General features: G+C 39.4%; 2 protein-coding genes across 4 annotated transcripts in view; both read left to right on the top strand.

Annotated features, from left to right (window-relative positions):
- Window positions 1-17199, top strand: part of LOC121380110 — an 80776-nt gene extending 63577 nt beyond the window's left edge. For 2 of the 3 annotated variants that reach the window (XM_041508882.1, XM_041508881.1), the window contains exons 2-3: window positions 13820-14009; window positions 15135-17199. In XM_041508882.1, the coding sequence (XP_041364816.1) occupies window positions 13826-14009; window positions 15135-15835 (885 nt within the window). In that variant the 5' untranslated portion in view covers window positions 13820-13825 and the 3' untranslated portion in view covers window positions 15836-17199. Of the gene's footprint in view, window positions 1-12730; window positions 13083-13819; window positions 14010-15134 lie in introns of those variants that run through there. The other variant, XM_041508883.1, reaches the window with a different exon arrangement.
- On the top strand, window positions 11112-13027 carry LOC121379859 (tigger transposable element-derived protein 6-like). The gene is made up of 2 exons (XM_041508512.1): window positions 11112-11743; window positions 12595-13027. Exons 1-2 carry the CDS (start codon window positions 11112-11114, stop codon window positions 13025-13027), a joined length of 1065 nt encoding a protein of 354 aa, XP_041364446.1.
- Window positions 17200-24135: the final 6936 nt, after the last annotated feature.

Below are 24135 nucleotides of genomic sequence, written 5' to 3'. Positions count from 1 at the left end.
ATATCTTTACATACGCTTCTCTACAGTATGCAAACGATTGATTACTAAGTTTAGGTTATCTTCACATAAGTTGGCCATTGAGGTTGGGCGTTACAACAACACTCAGTGTAGCAATAGATTATGTATTTTCTGTGATATGGACGAAATTGAAGACGAGTTCCATGTTATCTTAAGTTGACCTTTGTCTGATGACCTAAGACTTGTATATATAAACAAATAGCATTGGGTCCACCCATCCATGTTTAAGTTGGTTTCATTGTTTAATTCCTCTAGTAAAAATTACTTACGGCGACTGGGTAATTTTCTACATAATGCATGTAAAGGACAACAAAACACGCATACTTGATTTTCCTGTGTTCAAATATACTAGTATATATGCTCAACTATTACTGGTTTTATAACATGCACGTTATGAGCGAGGCATGCATCTGGAAGGTGGATATAGGGGTACAGACATTTCTTTAATAATCTTTGGGTTCTTATATGTCCAGTGGATGGGGATACATAACCAAGGGAGATATGCCTGCAGTAAACGTAGTTCCAGTCCAGTAGATGCTCTGTTCACAATTTTCCCCCTAAAACTAAAATTACTTCTGATATTAGCTACTATAATGTCATCAGTTCATTAGTGCCTGCGTACATTAGACTGTCTGAAATGTGTATGTTGTTGTTTTGTGCCGATGAACACAACTTCGGGTACCTTCAATGGAAAAAGTTCTGCCCGTTCCGCCTGACATGTTTTCATAAGCGTACAAGACAGGGTGTAGTGCTGGAACAAAACCTCAAATTGGGGCAAAAATGATACAGATATTTGGGCAAAATGGGCTAACCTGATACCTTTTTACCATGTATTTCCATCATTCTACCCTCGACATTAGTTGTAATCCCTGTAAAAATGCGTAGAGACTCATTTCACAACCCTATATAGCTGTTTGGTAGTAATGATAAAATGAATAAATGTTGTTATGCAGATTCAGACTTTGTAAAATCTAGCCTGCTCCCCCTATGAAAATGACAGCCTATGAATGTTTTAAAAAATGTTTGACATTCAATAGCCGACGATTAATAAATCAATGTGCTCTATTGGTGTCGTTAAACAGAACTAACTGTAATAAACTATTATACGCTGGAGACCTTTCGCCAACTAGTGTTTATATGTGTTCGTTTTGCACGTGTGTATTTTATTTAACTATGTTGTATTTATTATGTATGTTATGTATTCAACTTCAACTTGAACTTGTTTAGCACAGCTGTTCTCGCGTTTACATTATAAACTGTCTGCACAGTATTTTTCTTTACAGGCGCGAATACAGGCGGGGACCCAGGGGGTCCGGGCCCCACTAGTTTTGGTCAAACAATTGCAGATTACACAAAAATGCTAGTTTATCCCGCCCACCTTTGAAGGACCTTTAAATTCTATTTTAAACAACAACAACGGGTTTTGAGCCTCCTCTATGAAAACATCGTGGATCCGCGCCTGTTGTATGCCGTTGTTGGACGTCCCGTTATAAATCATGTCTCCCACTGTCATACTGCGCTCTGTCACCGTTATACACCTGGACATTCATTGAGCATCACCTCGCTTTGACCACGTGACTTGCACTTCACAGCGAGACGGCGTGTAGCCCAGTGGTAAAGGGCTCAGTAGTAAAGTGCCGTCGGTCTAGGATAGATCATCGGGTCCATCGGGCTATTTCTCGCTCTAGCCAGTGCTCCACAACTGGTATATCAAAGGCCGTGCTATGTGCTATCCTGTCTGAGATCCCTTGTTACTAATGGAAAAAATATAGCGGGTTTCCTCTCTAGGACTACGTCAAAATTACCAAATGTTTGACATCCAATAGCCGATGATGAATAAATCAATGTGCTCTAGTGATGTCTTTAAAAAAATAATAATAAAAAATAAAAAATAAAAATTACACTCTGCAAGAAGTTGTGAACATATCCTCGTTTTGTTTTTGTTTAACGACACTTCTAGAGCACATTGATTGATTAATTATCGGCTATTGTCAAACACTTGGTCATTCTCACATATAATTATCTTAGAGAGGAAAGTATGTGATCTTTTATATGCACCATCCTACAGACAGGATAGCACATACCTCGGCATTTTGATATACTACTGGTGGGGTACGGGCTGGAACGAGAAATAGCCCGGGAATCGATTCCAGACCGAACGCACTACATGGGAACGTTTTGCCATTGGACCGGCGTCATGGCAGGTCATCTATCTACAGGCTGGTAGGTACTGGGTTCGGATCCCAGTCGAGGCATGGGATTTTTAATCCAGATACCGACTCCAAACCCTGAGTGAGTGCTCCGCAAGGCTCAATGGGTAGGTGTAAACCACTTGCACCGACCAGTGATCCATAACTGGTTCAACAAAGGCCATGGTTTGTGCTATCCTGCCTGTGGGAAGCGCAAATAAAAGATCCCTTGCTGCTAATCGAAAGAGTAGCCCATGTAGTGGCGACAGCGGATTTCCTCTCAAAATCTGTGTGGTCCTTAACCATATGTCTGACGCGATATAACCGTAAATAAAATGTGTTGAGTGCGTCGTTAAATAAAACATTTCTTTCTTTGCTCTGCCATTGGATGAATATATATGGAGTCGCTATGTATGTAGTGTATGTGGGGGAGGGGGTCGGGCTTCAAACCCTCCTGCTCAAAGCGAATTGTATTTTTTAAATTAATTTTCCACTTGATACCCCCCCCCCCCCCCCCCCCCCAGCCGCCTCCTCCCTAGAAACTAGAAACTTCAATAACCGTAGTCTAGATGACCTCGATAAATTGCTGCATACGCGCCTAAGAGCTGAACTCGCTCTGACCTGCTTGCTAACAGACATTTATTCAGGTCATCGTCTCCGTAAATGGTGAATATTTCACGCCACCTCCGTACACACCCTGCAAATGAATAATATGTAAAACGTTTCAATACCAGCTCGTCACGAACAGCGCCATACAATTCAGGTGGTGTTTAGTTATTATCCAGGGCCCGGTTATTCGAAGCCTGGGTTAACTTAATCACTGATTAACACTAACTGTGAGTTAAATTCCTTAACCCAGGGTTGGCTAATCACTGGTTAAAAAAACGTTGTTGAAACACACTTTTAACTCTGGGATAGTAAACTCAGGATTAGTTTTCACTAACCCAGGGTTAGTCTTCAATAACTCAGGGTTAAGTGCAGTTGACCAATCAGTGTAAAGTAAATGTACTTCCTGTTGTCAACATTAAATATGCCTGTCCGTACTGCTAGTGCTTCAGTAATTTTCAAAAATGAACAGCAATAAACAGGAAAGGTGAGCAATACGATTTGCTGATAACGTTAGATAACTGTAGATTATGATGCGTAAAATATTGAGACAATTAGTGAAAACAATAAGACAAAACTAGCGGGAGAAGGCAGTTGCAAAAACATGCCACATTATATTACTAGAGTTGATGACAGGACATTGCGGCATCATCGTTTTGGTTTCGCACACAATAAATAAATCACATATTACTGTAATATTTTATATGTCATGTTTACAGCTTGTATAGTTTTTAGCTTTCATCATTTAAGCTTTTCTATACATTATGAAAAAATATAAATATACTAAGTGTCCTTGTCTGATCAATGTGGAACAGAAAATTGTTTTGACAGGGGGTGAAGATTACCTAGAAAGCTATGTCCCATCGTTCACACGTGTTTTAATTTCAATGACGTCAGTATTCGAATGTCATCACTTTACATGTTCCTGCAATAATAATAATAAACTAATCTAGATATTTCAATTTTTAAAAGGCTCAAAATCTTTCAGTGTAAAATTGCTTTTTGTATGTGTGTTTAATAGTTATGAAAGAAAGAAATGTTTTATTTAACGACGCACTCAACACATTTTATTTACGGTTATATGGCGTCAGACATATGGTTAAGGACCACACAGATTTTGAGAGGAAACCTGCTGTCGCCACTACATGGGCTACTCTTCCGATTAGCAGCAAGGGATCTTTTATTTGCGCTTCCCACAGGCAGGATAGCACAAACCATGGCCTTTGTTGAACCAGTTATGGATCACTGGTCGGTGCAAGTGGTTTACACCTACCCATTGAGCCTTGCGGAGCACTCACTCAGGGTTTGGAGTCGGTATCTGGATTAAAAATCCCATGCCTCGACTGGGATCCGAATCCAGTACCTACCAGCCTGTAGACCGATGGCCTGCCACGACGCTACCGAGGCCTGTTAATAGTTATGAAAACATATGGCTGTAATTAAAAAGCTGCAATAATTTAGGAAATTATACCGTTTGGTAAAAATGGACCTTAAGTGAAATGTTTGATATTGTGTGTAAAAAAGGCTGACCGTGAGCTAGGAATGTCTGATATTTCACCCCCAAGTTAGTTCGACCCATACACATTACCAGTTAGCCCAACAAAACAAAGTTCTGTTCGCCTCCACTTGGGGTTTGGTGTATGTTCTTGAACGACAATAAGAATAAACAAACATGAAACACACTACGTGTATTATACATCTAGGTAAAATAAGTTTAATGTCACGTAGAAAAACAAATCAAATTATATTTTGGTCCTTACTTTAAATAAAATGTATAATATTCATATATTAGTACACGTATATATGTAATTCAGATTTTAATAAGCTGGAATGAGAGATTGCCCATTACGGCCGTGACACGACAGGTGCTACTAAGTCAAAAGCCCTTCGATATACACCGACGAAACTGCCGTGCTGATAATTACTAGTTAACTGTAAATTAATCATTAGGCCTACGTGCATTTCCTGATGGCGTTTATCTTCTTGATACTTTATTACTAATAACCGCAAATTACCCCATTCGTTAATTTCACCAGTAAGGAAAAGGCATAGAAATACAAATAAATTTTGCACTGTTAATTCTAAAACTGTTACTTGATCACGATGAGTATCCTTTCGTGACCCATAGCTAAATGGCCGATTATAAGCTTTGATTTTTACGTCAGTCAAATAGTTACTCATTCGTGTAATTTTCTAGAAGCCCTGCACCCTTTCTCATGATGAATAAATTCAACATATCAAGATGTCGAAATTATAAAATAATATTGAGTTACAGTTAAATATCGTTGGCTCGAACCCCGTCGAGCCAACGACCGAACCATTCGGTCAGCATCGGATATTTCCGTAACAGAAGTTAGAAAGTTGAATTAGATAGGTGTCAGGACGTGTTCGTGTATACAGATATATGCTGTAATTGGTATAGTAACACCGGTAATAATATAAATAAAATACAAATTTGTAACATTAATTTGTCGAATAACATTCATTGCGCGCGCACACACACACACATACGCGCGCGCGCATACATACAACAGGTCTACATGCATATTATACACCGTGACACGCACACACATACACACATAAACATGTACATCAGCGCGTTCATGTAGAATATCACTGATAAATGATATGGTGATAAAATAAGGAAGCGAAACTTACGCTTAACGATTCAAGCGGTAGAGAGTGATACAAGACAGAACTTACCTAACCCACGATGCCATCACAAACAACTCAGACTAGGTTCAGGAATTGTGCATCCATGTGTTTTTGCTGTTTCTTTAAATGCTAGAACACTGAGATGTGTGTCCAGGATAGCTTGGTTGAACTTTAATGGGATATAAGCACGAAAATAAAGTTGAACTGAACTGAACTAGAACATGTCTTAATGATGCTACTTTCAATTTACCTACCGGCCTCAGTGGCGCAGTGGTTAAGCCATCGGTATCCAGGCTGGTGGGTACTTGGTTCGGATCCCAATCGAGGAAAGGGATTTTTAATCCAGATACCGACTCCAGAGTGAGTGCTCCGCATGGAAAACATTCTTTGTGATCGTACTTAATTTCTGTACACATGTAACCCCTACTGACGTCAAACATCAGTGGTTCCAATTCTAGCCACATGTAAAGCGCCCCTATTATGGGAAGGGTCTACATAATATAATTAAGTAGAACAAACGCAAAACAATTTATTGCAATTTATTAAATTGTATTTACACAAACGAGAAAACCAGTTCATTTTCATTTTTGGATTATCAAAGCTAAATACAGTTTTGGTTGGTTGGCTCTTATTTATTCTTTAACACTCGGATATTATGTTCAATTAAAAATAATAATAATAATCACAAAAAGAGAGAATGAAAGAAAAAAAGAAAGAGAACGAGAGAAAGAAATTAAAATACTTACGATAAAATTTAATAACAAAACACAAGTGACTGAATAATTTGATTTATAAAACAACAATAACCGGGGCCGAAACGTCTGGAGTCGAATGTGTAGCGGGGCCGAAACGTCTCGAAAGCATTAGATACATACTAGTATTATTCGAATCCGGGTCGTTTCGCCCTAAAACCATTTCGAACTCTGCGTTGTTTCGCCCTTAGTCCTATTCACCCAGAGTTGGTTCGCCCTAAATCTCATTCGTACCGAGTCGTTTAACCTCAGCTGTGTATGTAGTATATTTAATAAGAAACCACAGCACATATAGTAGTATGCAGTGTGACTGTTCATAAATTAATTATTAATGTGAATACATTGTCTGTATATTATCTAAGGTCTGTACGTATTTCATGTATATGGCTTGAGTAAATGATACTGGAAATAAACAAAATTATAATATTATATTTATCTGTAAATATAAACACGCAATGTGTGACATCTAAAAATCAATGGATATAGGACAAATCAATAAATAAATGTACTTTATTAACAAAATAAAAATTAGTGCGAATCGAAACATGGGGCGAAACGACTCGGTTAGAGGTACGAATCAACCCTATTCAAAACGACTCGGGTGAACTAGTAATAAGGGCGAAACGACATGTTACCATATTATTTTGGTAACTGCAAACGTAAACAGTTCATCAATATGTTATATAACGAAATTTCAGAGTCAAAGGATTTATTAGAAATTACTCCGATTGTGTGATACAAAAGCCCTTGCCGAAGTGATGATACCTGAGTACCTCGCCCCTGGTTTCATTGAAAACTGGTCTGGTAGACGTGTTCAGGGTAACGTTCCCGCCGAGGCCAATTGTTTGATTGGTATCACGGTTCATCGAAAAGGCACCGTGACACTAGCTGTACTTGAAAGATTTTTACCGACAGCCGCTGGCTGAACACACAGCATGACAGGTATGGCAAAGAAAGGATTGCTTCGCTAGTGTCGTGATTCTCCGATCCATCTATATAACTCGTTCCGCCTAAATTATTATAATCCAAAGGTTGTAATAACCAACTGCGCAAGCGCGGCAATTGTTGGTCCTTTTCGGTGGTTTTCCATTTGATATTTGATGTATCACCAGTTCGAGGGAAATATAGCTAATAACACAACACAGAAGGGACCGATAATTTAGTTCGAGCGAAGCCTTATAGTCGACTCTGGACGTATTCGACCAATCATCAGTTAATATACGGGTTTACCGGACAAAAAACTCGGGACTTCGGTTTTGGTTCGAGCGTTGCGGTGTGATCGACCCTTCTGAGGTCGAGCAAACGAGATTCTACTGTATTTTGTTGTTATCTTTAAATGAAAAATAAATCAAGGCTCCCTCTAGTTAAAAAAATTCGCCATCTCAAAATTTGTGAGAGAAGTGACTTCGCTCTATTTGGACCTCGCGTGAGGCATGCATAATAGTGTTATCATCAAAGCAGCAACCTAATTTCTTTATCCTCTTGGTGAAACGAACAAACAACTTTCACCAAAATCATCTTTATTTAATATTGGACATATTAACGGGGGAGGGGGTGGGGGCGAACTCAGAAATAGTTGAGACAGCAAAACATATATTTTAAAAATCGGAGAATGGGTCTACTGAGGTGATTCGATCCTATGACGCAACTACCTCAGGCTAGCGCTCAACCGACTGAGCTAGATCCCGCCTGGGAAAACTAGGAGCGAACTGACTTGGGGCGAACTGGCTTTGGTACGAAACGTCTGGTACCTTTGACGAATGACTTGGATCATGTGTTTTAATTCTTCATACTGTTATTTAATGGACAATTTAATGATAAGAGACGCTTAATACAGATCGATGTGTTTCCCGATACTGATCACCTTCCACCCTCCCAATCCAAAAATAAAATCAATGAACCTGCTATTCTACGTCAGTCATTATTTTTTCGCGGGAATTTGACGTCACTGTAATTTATGCCGATACTCTTATTTCAGCACAATTTTACATTTAAAACGCATCTAAACATACAAATGGAATAAAATTCGCCACTCTTAATCACTGGTTAGACATTTAACTGCAGGTCAGAGCTGCTTTAACTTTAACCCAGGGTTATGGTATATTTAACTCATGGTTAGCGCTAACCAACGTTCGAACAACGCATTTTTCAATCGGTGATTAAATTTAACTCTGGGTTAGGCACTTAACCCAAGGTTAACGCTAACCCAGGTTTCGAACAACCGGGCCCAGATGTTTACCATAGGTGTAGATACATGTTGCCATTATTCCATTCAGTGAGCAAGTTTGTACATACTACACGCATTTAACTGGCATAGGAAGCGGGGGAGGGGGGATATTTTGCTTTATATTTGCTTTATAATAGTGTAAAAGTGTGTAAATATAAAAGTGTGCCCCCCCCCCCCCCACACACACACATTGTATCACCTTCCTACACCACTGTATTTGCTAGGTGTGTGTGTGCCTGTGCGCGTGCGCGCGTGTGTGTGTGCGTGCGTGCGTGTGTGTGTGTTTTCCTGTTGCTCGCTTTTACGACGTTCATCACTTTGTCCCATGATTTCAATGTGCACAACCACACCTACTAAACGTGGCCACAGTGTACTCATTTGCTGTGCAAGTATATGTTAAATTAATGTAGACAGACAAGTAGTGTGCCACGTGAATATATAATCTTGTTGAGTTACATGTGTGTAATATATCGGTTGACTTACATGTGTGTAATGTATCCGTGTAATGTATCCGTTGAGTTACATGTGCGTAATGCATCCGCTGAGTTACATGTGTGTAATGCATCCCTTGAGTTGCATGTGTGTAATGTATCCGTCACTTGTACAGGACCTGTGTTATCATATTTAGGTATTTTGTACCCGTACTATTTGGGAAGTGCTTTCTTCTTCTTTTTTCGTTCTAGCCAGTGCACTACGACTGTTATATCAAAGGTCGTGGTATGTGCTATTCTGTCTGTGGGATGGTGCATATAAAGAGCCCTTTCTGCTAATGGAAAAAATATAGTGGGTTTTGGGAAATCTACAAAAGCACAAAATAATTTCTTTTTTCTTGTCTTTAAAATTTCGATTAGAGAATGTATATTAAATACATGGTCGGTAGTAGAGTAGCCTTTTCGGAAAGCAGTCTGAGATTCATTCAATATATTATTTTCTTCAATAAAAGCATTTAATCGGTTATTTAAAATTGTGCTGAATACTTTAGAGATGCAGCAGAGCAATGTTATTGGGCTATAATTTTCTGGTAATGAACGATTTCCTTTATTTTTTTAAAATGGGTTTAATTACTCCAGTCAACCATTCATTAGGAAAAATACTATTGTCGAAGATTATGTTAAACAGCTAACTACAGATTGGTAGCACCATGCCGGCAGTTGTTTTAATATATTCATTAATGACAATATCGATTCCAGGTGCCTTACTGTTTTTCAGTTGTTTTATAGCATTTAATATTTCATTTTCTTCAATCCTACTGTTTAGCACATTTTCACTGTCTGAGTCTATGTTATTCAAGTTCAGTTTTGTTTCGTTATCGTTCGATTCACCTTTGATTAGAGTTTGGAAAAAAAGATAGAAATCATCTAAAGGTGGTAAGTTATTATCTTCGTTAGGTGGTTTAAGTAGTTTGTAAAAAGCTTTTGGGTCGTTTGTTCTCAGTTGCCGCATTTGTTTTTCAATATTAAATCTTCGGACAGAATGTTCTTTCAGCAAGGACTAATGTTATGAGAAGCTGGATCGAAACTACAGAACAAAATTGGCCACCTACTAGCAGGTTTAGCCCATGTCATGTTTTTGTGCGGCAATAAATGTACATTATTATTAAAAAAAATTAACTTTATTTGTTTTAATATTATTACTGATGTTTAACAAAAACGTTTGTATCTCTCGACCAACACAACTAAGTAATATCCGTGCTTCTGATTACCTCTCAAGTCCGATTCGAAATCAGTTCGAGATAACTTAGTTTTTTTCTGAAATGCCTATACAACGAAGTAACAAAATATATCTGTTAAAACAATTTGTTACAGGTCAAAATACATTAAATTATGATTTGGCAGAATGGTGAGGCAGATGGGTCCAATAATTGTTCACGTTTTGTTCACATTAGGCACAAACTTTGTTTGTGGATTACTTTTCAATTCCCGAAGCAAGTTAGTTTGAGTGTACTTCCGGTTTTATAAAAAAAATGGCCGCCATCTGGAAATGAAAGAAAATGCTTTACTTAAACACAACAAACTGCTTAATACAAACAAAAGGACCAATTTCGGATTAAACTGGGAAATATTATAAAAAGATTAAATCATTTTTATACGCCCACCTATGATGGGTCGTATTATGGTATGACGTTGTCCGTCCGTCCGTATATCCGTCCGTTCGTCCGTCTGTTAACATTTTCTTGCCCGGACCATATCTTGCATATATATTATGTATACAGGACCATCAAACCTCACATGTAGGAACAACTTGGGATGGCGGTATGTCACTATGACCTACTTTTCACGGTTTACTGCACATAACAGTAAAGCCTTGTCCGGATCATATGCTGCATATTGATGCATACAGGACCATCAAACCTCACATGTAGGAACAACTTGGGAGGGTGGTTGGTCCAAAACAAACTGTTCATCCATCCCATTGCAAAAATGTCACATAATTAGTCTTGAATCTTACCCGTAACATATTCATTAATATGGTTTTCCATCAAACTCCTGATGGGCGTATCATGTACCTCATCGGTACTCTTGATGTAATTTGTTTACCTAATTGAGTAGGGAAGATGGTATGCACTATATTAATTAATACAACCAGCAGACACACACACAAACACACACGCACACGCACACATTCATACATACATACATACATTATACATACATGCATGCATGCATGTATACATGCGGGTGGCTGCCACGATTTAAGTCTCGCCACAACGTTGCCAAACACGTGTACGAACGAGAAGCAGCAAGTCCCGACAAGAATGCCGTGGTTAGTGGGAGAGAAGAACTGAAGAAAGTGTTAAAAGATTATGCACCAGAAGATGTTTTCAACATGGACGAAACCGGACTGTTTTTTAAGCTGGGCCCAAACTACACGTTAGCTTCAAAGCCTGTGAAAGGTGTTAAAAGATCGAAGGACGGGATAACAGTGGCACTTTGTGCAAATTCTACCGGTGATATAAAAATAAAGCCGTTTGTGATCGCGAAAGCTCGGAGACCACGTTGTTTTGGTAGAGATTTCAACCCGGAAGTTTACGTCCGATATCGTAACAACAAGAAAGCGTGGATGACTTCGGACCTTTTTTGTAATTGGTTAAGAGCATTCGACAGGCAAATGAAATCGCGTGGTCGCAAAGTTATTCTTCTCGTTGACAATGCGGCCAGCCACGCTTGTGGGAATCTGGCATTGGGTAATGTTAAAGTCCATTTTCTACCACCTAATACCACAGCACACATACAGCTTATGGATGCGGGAATTATTCGAGAATTCAAGGCACACTACCGACGATATTTAGTGAGGCTGTTTGTCAAATGTGTTGAAGATGGCGAACCACAGTGGCCTTCATCATACTGCGCTTCTCCGAACTAGGTAGAATATTAACATGCCGGTTGCTTGCTTCACGAATCTTAACGCCTGTCGTAGATTGAGCGCAAGTTACCCTCCCCCCCCCCCCCCCCCGAGCCTTCCCCGGTTTCGGCCACACCGAAGTCCCCAATACGATGGGTGCCCCTAAGGATGGGGGCACCGAGACTGGAGGGCACGACGGTTGGGTTGGCCGGGGGGGGGGGGGGTGCTGCGTGGGTGGGGGATACTTCACCGGAAGATGGTTAGGGTGGTAGGCGTAGGCGGTTTTGGCCGTGAGGGTTGTTAGGTTTGTCCGGGGGACTGCCCCCCCCCCCCCCCCCCCGGAGCATTCCCCGGTTTCGGCCACACCGAAGTCCCCAATACGATGGGTGCCCCTAAGTAAAACATATCCCCCTATTAACAAAACCTCCTGTGGCTGAAGCCTAACCTCCTAGTCACCTGCCACCCCTATTTTCAGGGCTAATTAATATATTTTTAAAAAAATATTTTAATATATTTATATTTAGGACTGCCCGATCTAAATTTGCGTTACAAATTGTTAGTTGTTTGCTGTATATTAAATATTGTTTGGGAAAATAACGCATAAAATTATTTATTGTAAAGTCCTTTTTCCCTGTTTGTTTAAATATCAAAATTGCCCCAGTAATTGTTCTGTCCCAGGTTGGACTATTGGTATCCGGTGGCCGAACCTGGGATAGACATGCTCGAAACCTTCGTGGTATAGGAGCATGTAAATACTTTATTGATTGATTGACAAGTGCTACCGGCATGTTAATATTCTACCTAGTTCGGAGGCTGAAGCGCAGTATGATGAAGGCGACGATATGCCACTGTCTGAGTTACGTGACTTGTTAAACGTGTATAACGAGTCTGGCGCTGATAATGATCAATCGTCTGCTTTGACGGCTGAGCAGTACGTTGATGCAGACAGCCAGGAAGAGACATGCCAGTCACTTTGCGATGATGACATTCTAGATATTGTGTGTGATTCGAAAGACGCCGATGATCCAAGTGACGATGATGATAATGAGCCAGCTCCTATGCCAGCTCCTTCAGCAAAGGAAGCCAAGACAAACATTGAATCACTTGTAAGGTTCTTTGAGACGATGGGTGACGAAAAAAAACTTGGAACTCGTTCTCAGAATGCAAAACTCGTTTGCCCCAAACTGTTCAATGAGACAACCAGCTATCACGGAGTACTTTGTGAACCATTGATGTAAACGATGTTTGCCGTACGACACATTAATATAATTCTGACCAGAAAAAAAATTAAAGGTTTTTCATTTTTATTTTCGTTTTTATTTTGTTTGTGAATCAAGGGAGGTTACTCACCACGTACATTTCAGTAACCGGAAATTCGTTAATCCGGACGTTTTTTTAGTAACCATACTGTCCGGACTAAGGAGGTTCAGTTGTATATACATCTAAAACTGAACCAATTAACAATTAGTAATATCTCTTTTGTTTAGCTGTTAATATTTCCCAATAATATCGTTTATAGACTTGTATATGATCACCATTGTTTTTGCTTTCACCATTATGTTGTTTCCATATAATTATGATTTTAGGACAGTTATAAAACAAATGTTCCATTGTTACTGTATTGCAAAACATATAATTAAAGGGGCTGTCCTGAGCTGGCAGTCATCGTAAGATGCCTTTTTTGGCAACTAAAATTACATATCAAATACATGTTCTTGTTCAGAATACCAGTCCGTGTATCTCCAATGCGTTTGCGGTCGTCTGCTAATGTCTGTTGTAATCATATTTCATTAATATATTGTTTCATGATTGCGAAATTATTAGGCAGTAATATCCGGTTTCGGTTATTAGTACTTCAAACGTTAAAACGACAACATCTCTTGTTTATACGGACAATGACATACAAGAAGATATCTTTGACATGTAATTTTAGACATAAAAACGCTTTGGTAGTTTGAAAACATCTGGCAATGGAAGTAAACAGGGGACTGTCATTTTAACATGAACTCATTATAATATTTCTGTTTCAGACAACCATGACTGGCCGACAGAAAATCGGGGCCATCATTACACTTGCTATTGGAATCGGGATTATCTTAGGATACTTTGTGCTGCCACAACCTCTCACGTTTAACCTGCTGCCTGCCAATGACCTTTTAAATAGCAAGAACTACCGTGGCACTACCACGAACATAGTAATACGTGGATGTTATGATATAGGTATGTACATTGATATGCTTTAAAGGCATATTGTCACAGACCACTGACCTATTTAATGGTCTAACAAAGTATTACCTGAGCAAAATATTATTTGATTTGTCCCTAAATGTACTTTATTCAACCATCTTTATAACCACCATACTCCATTTATTAATGTTATTTTGTAAATAAAATTGAATTATGGCAATGGTCCATAATTCAAAAACTAAAATTGCCGAGACGGTTGACATGAATTTCACTCCATCATGGTTCAGTTAAGGTGATGCAATAGCTAGATTTGGTTTCCAGCAAGTAATGTAATTTCTATTTATTATCCATTTTTAGAGAATAAGGTCCTTAAATCTGTGACAGTATGCCTTTAAGAATTACCGTGGCACTACCACGAATATATTACTAGGTGGATGTTATGATATAGGTATGTACATTGATACGCTTAATATAAACAGGAATTAGGTAACCAGTTTACTATGGACTGTCTGTGTTTATTCTAGGTGTACAGTTTACTATGAACTGTCTGTGTTTATTCTAGGTGTAGAGATTACTATGAACTGTCTGTGTTTATTCTAGGTGTAGAGTTTACTATGAACTGTCTGTATTTATTCTAGGTGTAGAATTTACTATGGACTGTATATATGTTTATTCTAGGTGTACAGTTTACTATGAACTGACTGTGTGTTTATTCTAGGTGTAGAGTTTACTATGAACTGTCTGTATTTATTCTATGTGTAGAATTTACTATGGACTGTATATGTGTTTATTCTAGGTGTAGAATTTACTATGGACTGTATATGTGTTTATTCTAGGTGTAGAATTTACTATGAACTGTCTGTTTATTCTAGGTGTAGAGTTTACTATGGACTGTCTGTGTTTATTCTAGGTGTAAAGATTGCTACGAACTGACTGTGTGTTTATTCTAGGTGTAGAGTTTACTGTGAAATGTCTATGTGTGTTTATTTTACTATACACTGCGTGTTTATTCTAGGTGTAGAATTTACTATGGACTGTATATGTGTTTATTCTAGATGTGGAGTTTACTATGAACTGTCTGTGTTTATTCTAGGTGTAGAGTTTACTGTGAAATGTCTATGTGTGTTTATTTTACTATACACTGTGTGTTTATTCTAGGTGTAGAGTTTACCAAGGACGAAGCATCCGAGAGCAAACGATGTGCTGATAATTTTGCACAGATTCGTGAAGAACAGCGTCGAGTGAACTATGGTAAGATGGAGTCTGACAGATGGACGAAACATTCGTACCTACGAGCGGAAAGTCGGATCGTGGATGTCGGGGGGTTCAAGGGGGTCGACGCAGAGAAATTCATACATATGGCAAACTCTTTCTACATAGTACTGGAGCCAGTACCAGAATACTATAAGATACTGGAAAAGCAATTTTCCAAGAATCCTAAGGTGACTCTTTATAAGTTTGGATTAGGAAAGGAGAACAAGACGCTTCAGTTTGATGTCCTGTCAGGGGACGCCACGTCATTGTTTTCATCAAAACGAATATCTTCCAAGGGAGGCGAAACTCAGACGCTGAATATACGACAAGCCAAAGAATTCTTTACCAGTTCTTTAAACGTTCAAGAAAAGCCAATTGATCTGTTGACGATAAACTGCGAGGGTTGTGAGTATGAACTGCTGGAGTTAGTCATTGCTGAGGAACTGGCTCAGTACTTCAAACACATCCAGTTCCAGTTCCACGTGGACCTTCCAGGAATAGTGCAGCAGGAATGTCGGTACTGTCAGATCATGAATCTGCTCAATCGAACACACTCGCCCATGTTCCAGTTCTCCTACACGTGGCAGGCATGGCAGCTGAAGTAATCGTCGAGGTTTAAAGTCCTTTTAGTTACTGGAAGATGGGTTGATTACGCACTTTTAGTTACTGGAAGAGGGGTTGATCACGTACTTTTAGTAACTGGAAGGCGGGTTGATCACGCATTTGTTTTAAATCAACGTTCGACAAATGTTTGAGAATATCACTAGCCCCAACAGAAGCTTTGGCTGGTGTCCTATGTAGTATAGTAATAGAGTTAATAACTTCCACTAGCCCAAACCAACAATTCACTAGTCGGGACCCTGGTCTAGTAGATTTGTCGAACACACTTTAAATACTGTTAGCTGGTTTCATCATGTACTCGTTTAAATACTGGTAGATTGGGTGATCACACATTGTTTCAAATACTGTTACCTGGTTTGATCATGTACTCGTTTAAATACTGGTAGATTGGGTGATCACACATTATTTCAAATACTGTTACCTGGTTTGATCATGTACTCGTTTAAATACTGGTAGATTGGGTGATCACACATTGTTTCAAATACTGTTAGCTGGTTTCATCATGTACTCGTTTAAATACTGGTAGATTGGGTGATCACACATTGTTTCAAATACTGTTACCTGGTTTGATCATGTACTCGTTTAAATACTGGTAGATTGGGTGATCACACATTGTTTCAAATACTGTTACCTGGTTTGATCATGTACTCGTTTAAATACAGGTAGATTGGGTGATCACACATTGTTTCAAATACTGTTAGCTGGTTTCATCATGTACTCGTTTAAATACTGGTAGATTGGGTGATCACACATTGTTTCAAATACTGTTACCTGGTTTGATCATGTACTCGTTTAAATACTGGTAGATTGGGTGATGGTAGATGGGTGATCACACATTGTTTCACATACTGTTAGCTGGCTTGATCATGTACTCTTTAAATACTGAAAGATGGGTGATCACACATTGTTTCAAATACTGTTAGCTGGCTGGATCATGTACTCTTTAAATACTGAAAGATGGGTGATCACACACTGTTTCAAATACTGTTAGCTGGCTTGATCATGTACTCGTTTAAATACTGGAAGATGGGTGATCACACATTGTTTCAAATACTGTTGCCTGGTTTGATCATTACTCGTTTAAATACTGGAAGATGGGTGATCACACATTGTTTCAAATACTGTTAGCTGGCTTGATCATGTACTCGTTTAAATACTGGAAGATGGGTGATCACACATTGTTTCAAATACTGTTAGCTGGCTTGATCATGTACTTTACCGGCTTCAGTGGCGTCGTGGCAGGCCATCGGTCTACAGGCTGGTAGGTACTGGGTTCGGATCCCAGTCGAGGCATGGGATTTTTAATCCAGATACCGACTCCAAACCCTGAGTGAGTGCTCCGCAAGGCTCAATGGGTAGGTGTAAACCACTTGCACCGACCAGTGATCTATAACTGGTTCAACAAAGGCCATGGTTTGTGCTATCCTGCCTGTGGGAAGCGCAAATAAAAGATTCCTTGCTGCCAATCGGAAGAGTAGCCCATGTAGTGGCGACAGCGGGTTTCCTCTAAAAATCTGTGTGGTTCTTAACCATAACCGTAAATAAAATGTGTTGAGTGCGTCGTTAAATAAAACACTTCTTTCTGGGTTTTTTGATCATGTACTCGTTTAAATACTGGTAGATTGGGTGATCACACATTGTTTCAAATACTGTTAACTGGTGTGATCACGCTCTGTTTGTAATACTAGAAGCTGGTGTGATCACGCTTTGTTGCTAATACTAGAAGCTGGTATGATCACGCTTTGTTGCTAATACTAGAAGCTGGTATGATCACGCTCTGTTGCTAATACTAGAAGCTGGTATGATCACGCTCTGTTGCTAATACTAGAAGCTGGTATGATCACGCTCTGTTGCTAATACTTGAAGTTTGTCCTCTAACAGTATTCCGTGCCTTATAGCGTTGGTTACTGCTCATGAAATTTGCTACATAGATTACGGATTGTGAATGTAATCTCAATGTAGGGATATTGCTCAAACTGCCACAGCAGTGAAAATATAACTCTAACAGTTCGAAACAGTGAAGTCAGACAACACGAAATCGGGACAATGTCCTGTGGTAGATGATGGACATCCTACCTCTCACCCTCCACCTCCCCCCACCCACCCAAAAAAGAAAAAAAAAGTGAAAAAAGAAATTAAGAAGCTAACGTCGTTGTTAATAATCACTTCCGTCACTTTGTTTTCCGTGTTTGTGTCCTCCTTATCTCCAAGTAAAGAGAACTTAAAGTATGAACACATGGTCCTCCTCATCTCCAAGTAAAGAGAACATAAAGTATGAACACATGGTCCTCCTTATCTCCAAGTAAAGAGAACATAAAGTATGAACACATGGTCCTCCTTATCTCCAAGTAAAGAGAACATAAAATATGAACACATGGTCCTCCTTATCTCCAAGTAAAGAGAACATAAAGTATGAACACATGGTCGTAACTGGGGGAGGGGGGGGGGGGGTGCAGTTGCTTGTCTAAGTGACAACAAGTACTTTTTTTGTCCAGTTGGAGAGAAGACCGTGATTTGTTTTGTTACTCATCTCCACCCCACCCACTAGGTATTTTGTTTAATTGTTTTTAGAATTAGTACCAACTTTATAATTACTGTTCTATTTGAAGTACTACTGGTATTCGCGAAATATCATCCCAGCTTTATGTTTTGTTATCTTGTCCATCCCTGCTTTATGTCTTGTTATCTTGTTGAAGATGCCAAGTTCCCTGAGTGTGATATACGTGTACATTGGTTATTGTACCGTCATACAACCCAGTCATTCCATTAAAGGCTATTTTCATAAGTGTTTACATTAATACAGCCATCTACTCAACTGTCGCTAGCGGTGTTCTAACAAATATACGCCTAGTAAAGCAAGTGTTTACATGAATACAGCCATCTACTCAACTGTCGCTAGCGGTCTTCCAACAAATATACGCCTAGTAAAGCAAGTGTTTACATGAATACAGCCATCTACTCAACTGTCGCTAGCGGTCTTTCAACAAATATACGCCTAGTAAAGCAAGTGTGTACATGAATACAGCCATCTACTCAACTCTCGCTAGCGGTGTTCCAACAAATATACGCCTAGTAAAGCAAGTGTTTACATGCATACAGCCATCTACTCAACTGTCGCTAGCGGTGTTCCAACAAATATACGCCTAGTAAAGCAAGTGTGTACATGAATACAGCCATCTACTCAACTGTCGCTAGCGGTGTTCCAACAAATATACGCCTAGTAAAGCAAGTGTGTACATGAATACAGCCATCTACTCAACTGTCGCTAGCGGTGTTCCAACAAATATACGCCTAGTAAAGCAAGTGTTTACATGAATACAGCCATCTACTCAACTGTCGCTAGCGGTGTTCCAACAAATATACGCCTAGTAAAGCAAGTGTGTACATGAATACAGCCATCTACTCAACTGTCGCTAGCGGGTTCCAACAAATATACGCCTAGTAAAGCAAGTGTGTACATGAATACAGCCATCTACTCAACTGTCGCTAGCGGGGTTCCAACAAATATACGCCTAGTAAAGCAAGTGTGTACATGAATACAGCCATCTACTCAACTGTCGCTAGCGGGGTTCCAACAAATATACGCCTAGTAAAGCAAGTGTGTACATGAATACAGCCATCTACTCAACTGTCGCTAGCGGTGTTCCAACAAATTTACGCCTAGTAAAGCAAGTGTTTACATGCATACAGCCATCTACTCAACTGTCGCTAGCGGTGTTCCAACAAATATACGCCTAGTAAAGCAAGTGTGTACATGCATACAGCCATCTACTCAACTGTCGCTAGCGGTGTTCCAACAAATATACGCCTAGTAAAGCAAGTGTTTACATGAATACAGCCATCTACTCAACTGTCGCTAGCGGTGTTCCAACAAATATACGCCTAGTAAAGCAAGTGTGTACATGAATACAGCCATCTACTCAACTGTCGCTAGCGGTGTTCCAACAAATATACGCCTAGTAAAGCAAGTGTGTACATGAATACAGCCATCTACTCAACTGTCGCTAGCGGTGTTCCAACAAATATACGCCTAGTAAAGCAAGTGTGTACATGCATACAGCCATCTACTCAACTGTCGCTAGCGGTGTTCTAAGAAATATACGCCTAGTAAAGCAAGTGTTTACATGAATACAGCCATCTACTCAACTGTCGCTAGCGGTGTTCCAACAAATATACGCCTAGTAAAGCAAGTGTTTACATGCATACAGCCATCTACTCAACTGTCGCTAGCGGTGTTCCAACAAATATACGCCTAGTAAAGCAAGTGTTTACATGCATACAGCCATCTACTCAACTGTCGCTAGCGGTGTTCCAACAAATATACGCCTAGTAAAGCAAGTGTTTACATGAATACAGCCATCTACTCAACTGTCGCTAGCGGTGTTCCAACAAATATACGCCTAGTAAAGCAAGTGTTTACATGCATACAGCCATCTACTCAACTGTCGCTAGCGGTGTTCCAACAAATATACGCCTAGTAAAGCAAGTGTTTACATGCATACAGCCATCTACTCAACTGTCGCTAGCGGTGTTTCAACGAATATACGCCTAGTAAAGCAAATACATTTATTTTGTTAAAAATCGGGCGGGACGTAGCCTAGTGGTAAAGCGCTCGCTTGATGTGCGGTCGGTTTTAGATCGATCCACGTCGATGGGCCGATTAGGCCATTTCCTTTTCCAACCAGTGCACCACGACTGGTATGTCAAAGGCTGTACTATGTGCTATCCTGTCTGTGGGATGGTGCATATAAAAGATCACTTGCTATTAATGGAAAAATATAGCGAGTTTCTTCTCTAAGACAATATGTAAAAATTACCAAATGTTTGACACCCAACAGCCGCCGACGCCGTATAACCGTAAATAAAATGTGTTGAGTGCGCCGTTAAATAAAACATTTCCTTCTAATAGCCGATGATTAATAAATCAATGTGCTCTAGTGTTGTCGTCAAACAAAATAAACCTTTTCACTTAAGATGGTACACGTTGTTTTTTCATGACATGTTTGGTATACCTAGCGGAAGTTGAGTAGTGTAAACTACGGCTTGTTGTATCAACAAATCCAACATGGGAAGATTTTATTGTGCGGAATGTCATACAGTATTTATTGTGCGGAATGTCATACTTTATTTATTGTGCGGAATGTCATACAGTATTTATTGTGCGGAATGTCATACAGTATTTATCTGCAACATTTGTATTTGTATGTATTAAACAATTTAATGCTTAACTGTAGTCGGATTAATTAATTTTTTTTTTTTATAAACACACATTTTATTTTTGCCAAAAAATATACATTTTGTAGGCATACAATTAACAAAACCAATTTGATGTAGTAGACTGCAGACGATCTTGGACTGTAGTCGGCTTAATGAATTAATTAACAAAACCAATTTGATGTAGTAGACTGCAGACGATCTTGGACTGTAGTCGGCTTAATGAATTAATTAACAAAACCAATTTGATGTAGTAGACTGCAGACGATCTTGGACTGTAGTCGGCTTAATGAATTAATTAACAAAATCAATTTGATGTAGTAGACTGCAGACGATCTTGGACTGTAGTCGGCTTAATGAATTAACAAAACCAATTTGATGTAGTAGACTGCAGACGATCTTGGACTGTAGTCGGCTAAATGAATTAATTAAAAAACCCAATTTGATGTAGTAGACTGCAGACGATCTTGGACTACCATACAGTGTACGGTATTTCAGCCATTGTTGTAGCCACGGTTTTCGTTCAGGACCAAGCCAGTGCTCCACAATTGGTGTAACAAAGGCGGTGGTATGTACTATCCTGTTTGTGGAATGGTGCATATAAAAGATCCCTTGCTGCTAATCGAAAAGATTATCCCATGAAATGGCGACAGCGGGTTTCCTCTCTCAATATCTCTGTGGTCCTTAACCATATATCTGATGCCATATAACCGTAAATAAAATGTGTTGAGTGCATCGTTAAATAAACATTTATTTCATTCGTTCAGGACCAAGCGGCCGAAATAATAAGAAGACAATGAAACGTATTTCACACGACACATCGGACTAACACCCGCCTTTTATTATAATGTTGAACAACCTTAGAATCATTTAGAATATTTAAAGAACATACGAAATACACACACACACACACACACAGAGAGAGAGAGAGAGAGAGAGAGAGAGAGAGAGAGAGAGAGAGAGAGAGAGAGAGAGCGAGCTACGTGTTTGAATATTTGCTCAATTTTCAGGTACATGTCGGTCGTTTCCTCCTTTTCCAAACATCCATTTACAGCAATAATTGATGAACTGCATAAATAAACATTTACACTTCCTGCAACGTCAAATTACCTTTTATGTTACAATTCTCCATTATTCGTTCCCATTCGGAACTAGCCAGCGTTTTGAATTAGACATTTTAAAACAAAAAAGCAAGTAGCTTCCTGCAAATAATGTTTACATTGGAACAGCGTCTGACGTCACAGTCACTAGCAGCTAGCGATGTAGATCTTTAGGTAACCCATAAACTTGCGTTTATTTTCACAGAAAAAGATACAAAAACTATAATGTCGTAAAATTGTAAGTGTAACAGACTTTGAAATGTAATCAAAGTGTAAGCCTTACTCGGTGGAAGTAAACTAACAAGTCAACACTTCTATGCGAGTCCTACAGAATTTATTATCTTGCCTCCAGGAAAAAACAAAAAACATCTGGCTTCAGCTTACGTTGAACCCACAGCAGCCTAGGAGTGATAACTTTATATATCAATATAATGACTTTGCAGTCGGTTAATAGTTTTAACAAATATTCTTGTACGTGTGTGTACTTTGAAATGTCGAGATAGAATGCCCAGGGTGTGGTTAATTCGACGGGGGAAAACATGGGATTTTTCCAGCATGCATTTATTTCTACCTGTCATGTGTCAATGTCTTCAGCCAAGCGTAACCTGTCATTAATGTCACGTGTAACTGACAACACCCAACTTCCCAAAATAGTAACACAGCTGACCAATCCATTAACTGACAAGACCATTACGAATACGATGCAGCCAGTCACAACACTTAATTAATAATTAAAGTGTAAAACCTGTAATAAAGTTAAATGTATGTTTATTAATATACAGACTTTAATACGGTGCATTCATAATAGTGCGATCGTACTATAATATATGATAATTATTATTATTATAAATTATACATATAACCCCTGGTTACAAAAGTATTGTATTTAAAATTTGGAGACACCTACGTTTTGGCTGGCTATACCATTCACACGATGCTTTCGGGCACCTGCTATTATCCGACTTCTGGCAGTGGCTTCTACACAATAATATTTATATTTATAGTTTCAATACCGCTTTTGCCTGAAACATATTATAAAAATATAACTTGAAAAGGGTTACATGCTGAAACAAATATCCGGTTACTACGTTTTGATATCGTGGTTATTTGGCGAGGTCCGCTGAAGCTCGCCTGTTACATCGTTATCTAAACCTCGCCAAAGAACCGCAATATTTCATTTCATCTTATTTTCGTGCTTATATCCAATTAAGGTTCAAGCACGCTGTCCTGGGCACACAACTAGGCTATCTGGGCTGTCTGTCTAGGACAATGGGTTAGTTGTTAATTGTTAGTGGTTAGTGGGAGAGAAGGGTGTAGTAGCCTTACACCTACCCAATGAATCGTTAAAACTCGCTCTGGGCACACAACTAGGCTATCTGGGCTGTCTGTCTAGGACAATGGGTTAGTTGTTAATTTTTAGTGGTTAGTGGGAGAGAAGGGTGTAGTGGCCTTACACCTACCCAATGAATCGTTAAAACTCGCTCTGGGCACACAACTAGGCTATCTGGGCTGCTTGTCTAGGACAGTGGGTTAGTTGTTAATTGTTAGTGGTTAGTGGGAGAGAAGGGTGTAGTAGCCTTACACCTACCCAATGAGTCGTTAAAACTCGCTCTGGGCACACAACTAGGCTATCTGGGCTGCTTGTCTAGGACAATGGGTTAGTTGTTAATTGTTAGTAGTTAGTGGGAGAGAAGGGTGTAGTAGCCTTACACCTACCCAATGAATCGTTAAAACTCGCTCTGGGCACACAACTAGGCTATCTGGGCTGTCTGTCTAGGACAATGGGTTAGTTGTTAATTTTTAGTGGTTAGTGGGAGAGAAGGGTGTAGTAGCCTTACACCTACCCAATGAGTCGTTAAAACTCGCTCTGGGCACACAACTAGGCTATCTGGGCTGCTTGTCTAGGACAATGGGTTAGTTGTTAATTGTTAGTGGTTAGTGGGAGAGAAGGGTGTAGTAGCCTTACACCT

This window comes from Gigantopelta aegis, chromosome 8, assembly GCF_016097555.1.
Source record: "Gigantopelta aegis isolate Gae_Host chromosome 8, Gae_host_genome, whole genome shotgun sequence".
NCBI lineage: Eukaryota > Metazoa > Mollusca > Gastropoda > Neomphalida > Peltospiridae > Gigantopelta > Gigantopelta aegis.
This window is presented reverse-complemented; position numbering and strand designations above follow the sequence as displayed.

What these genes read in the sequence shown, in the direction of transcription:
- LOC121379859 (XM_041508512.1), top strand. Translation starts at nt 11,112, where the DNA reads ATGTATACATGCGGGTGGCTGCCACGATTTAAGTCTCGCCACAACGTT. An exon ending in CGACGATATTTAGTGAGGCT is followed by an intron (nt 11,744 to 12,594) that starts GTTTGTCAAATG and finishes TATTCTACCTAG; the next exon opens with TTCGGAGGCTGAAGCGCAGT.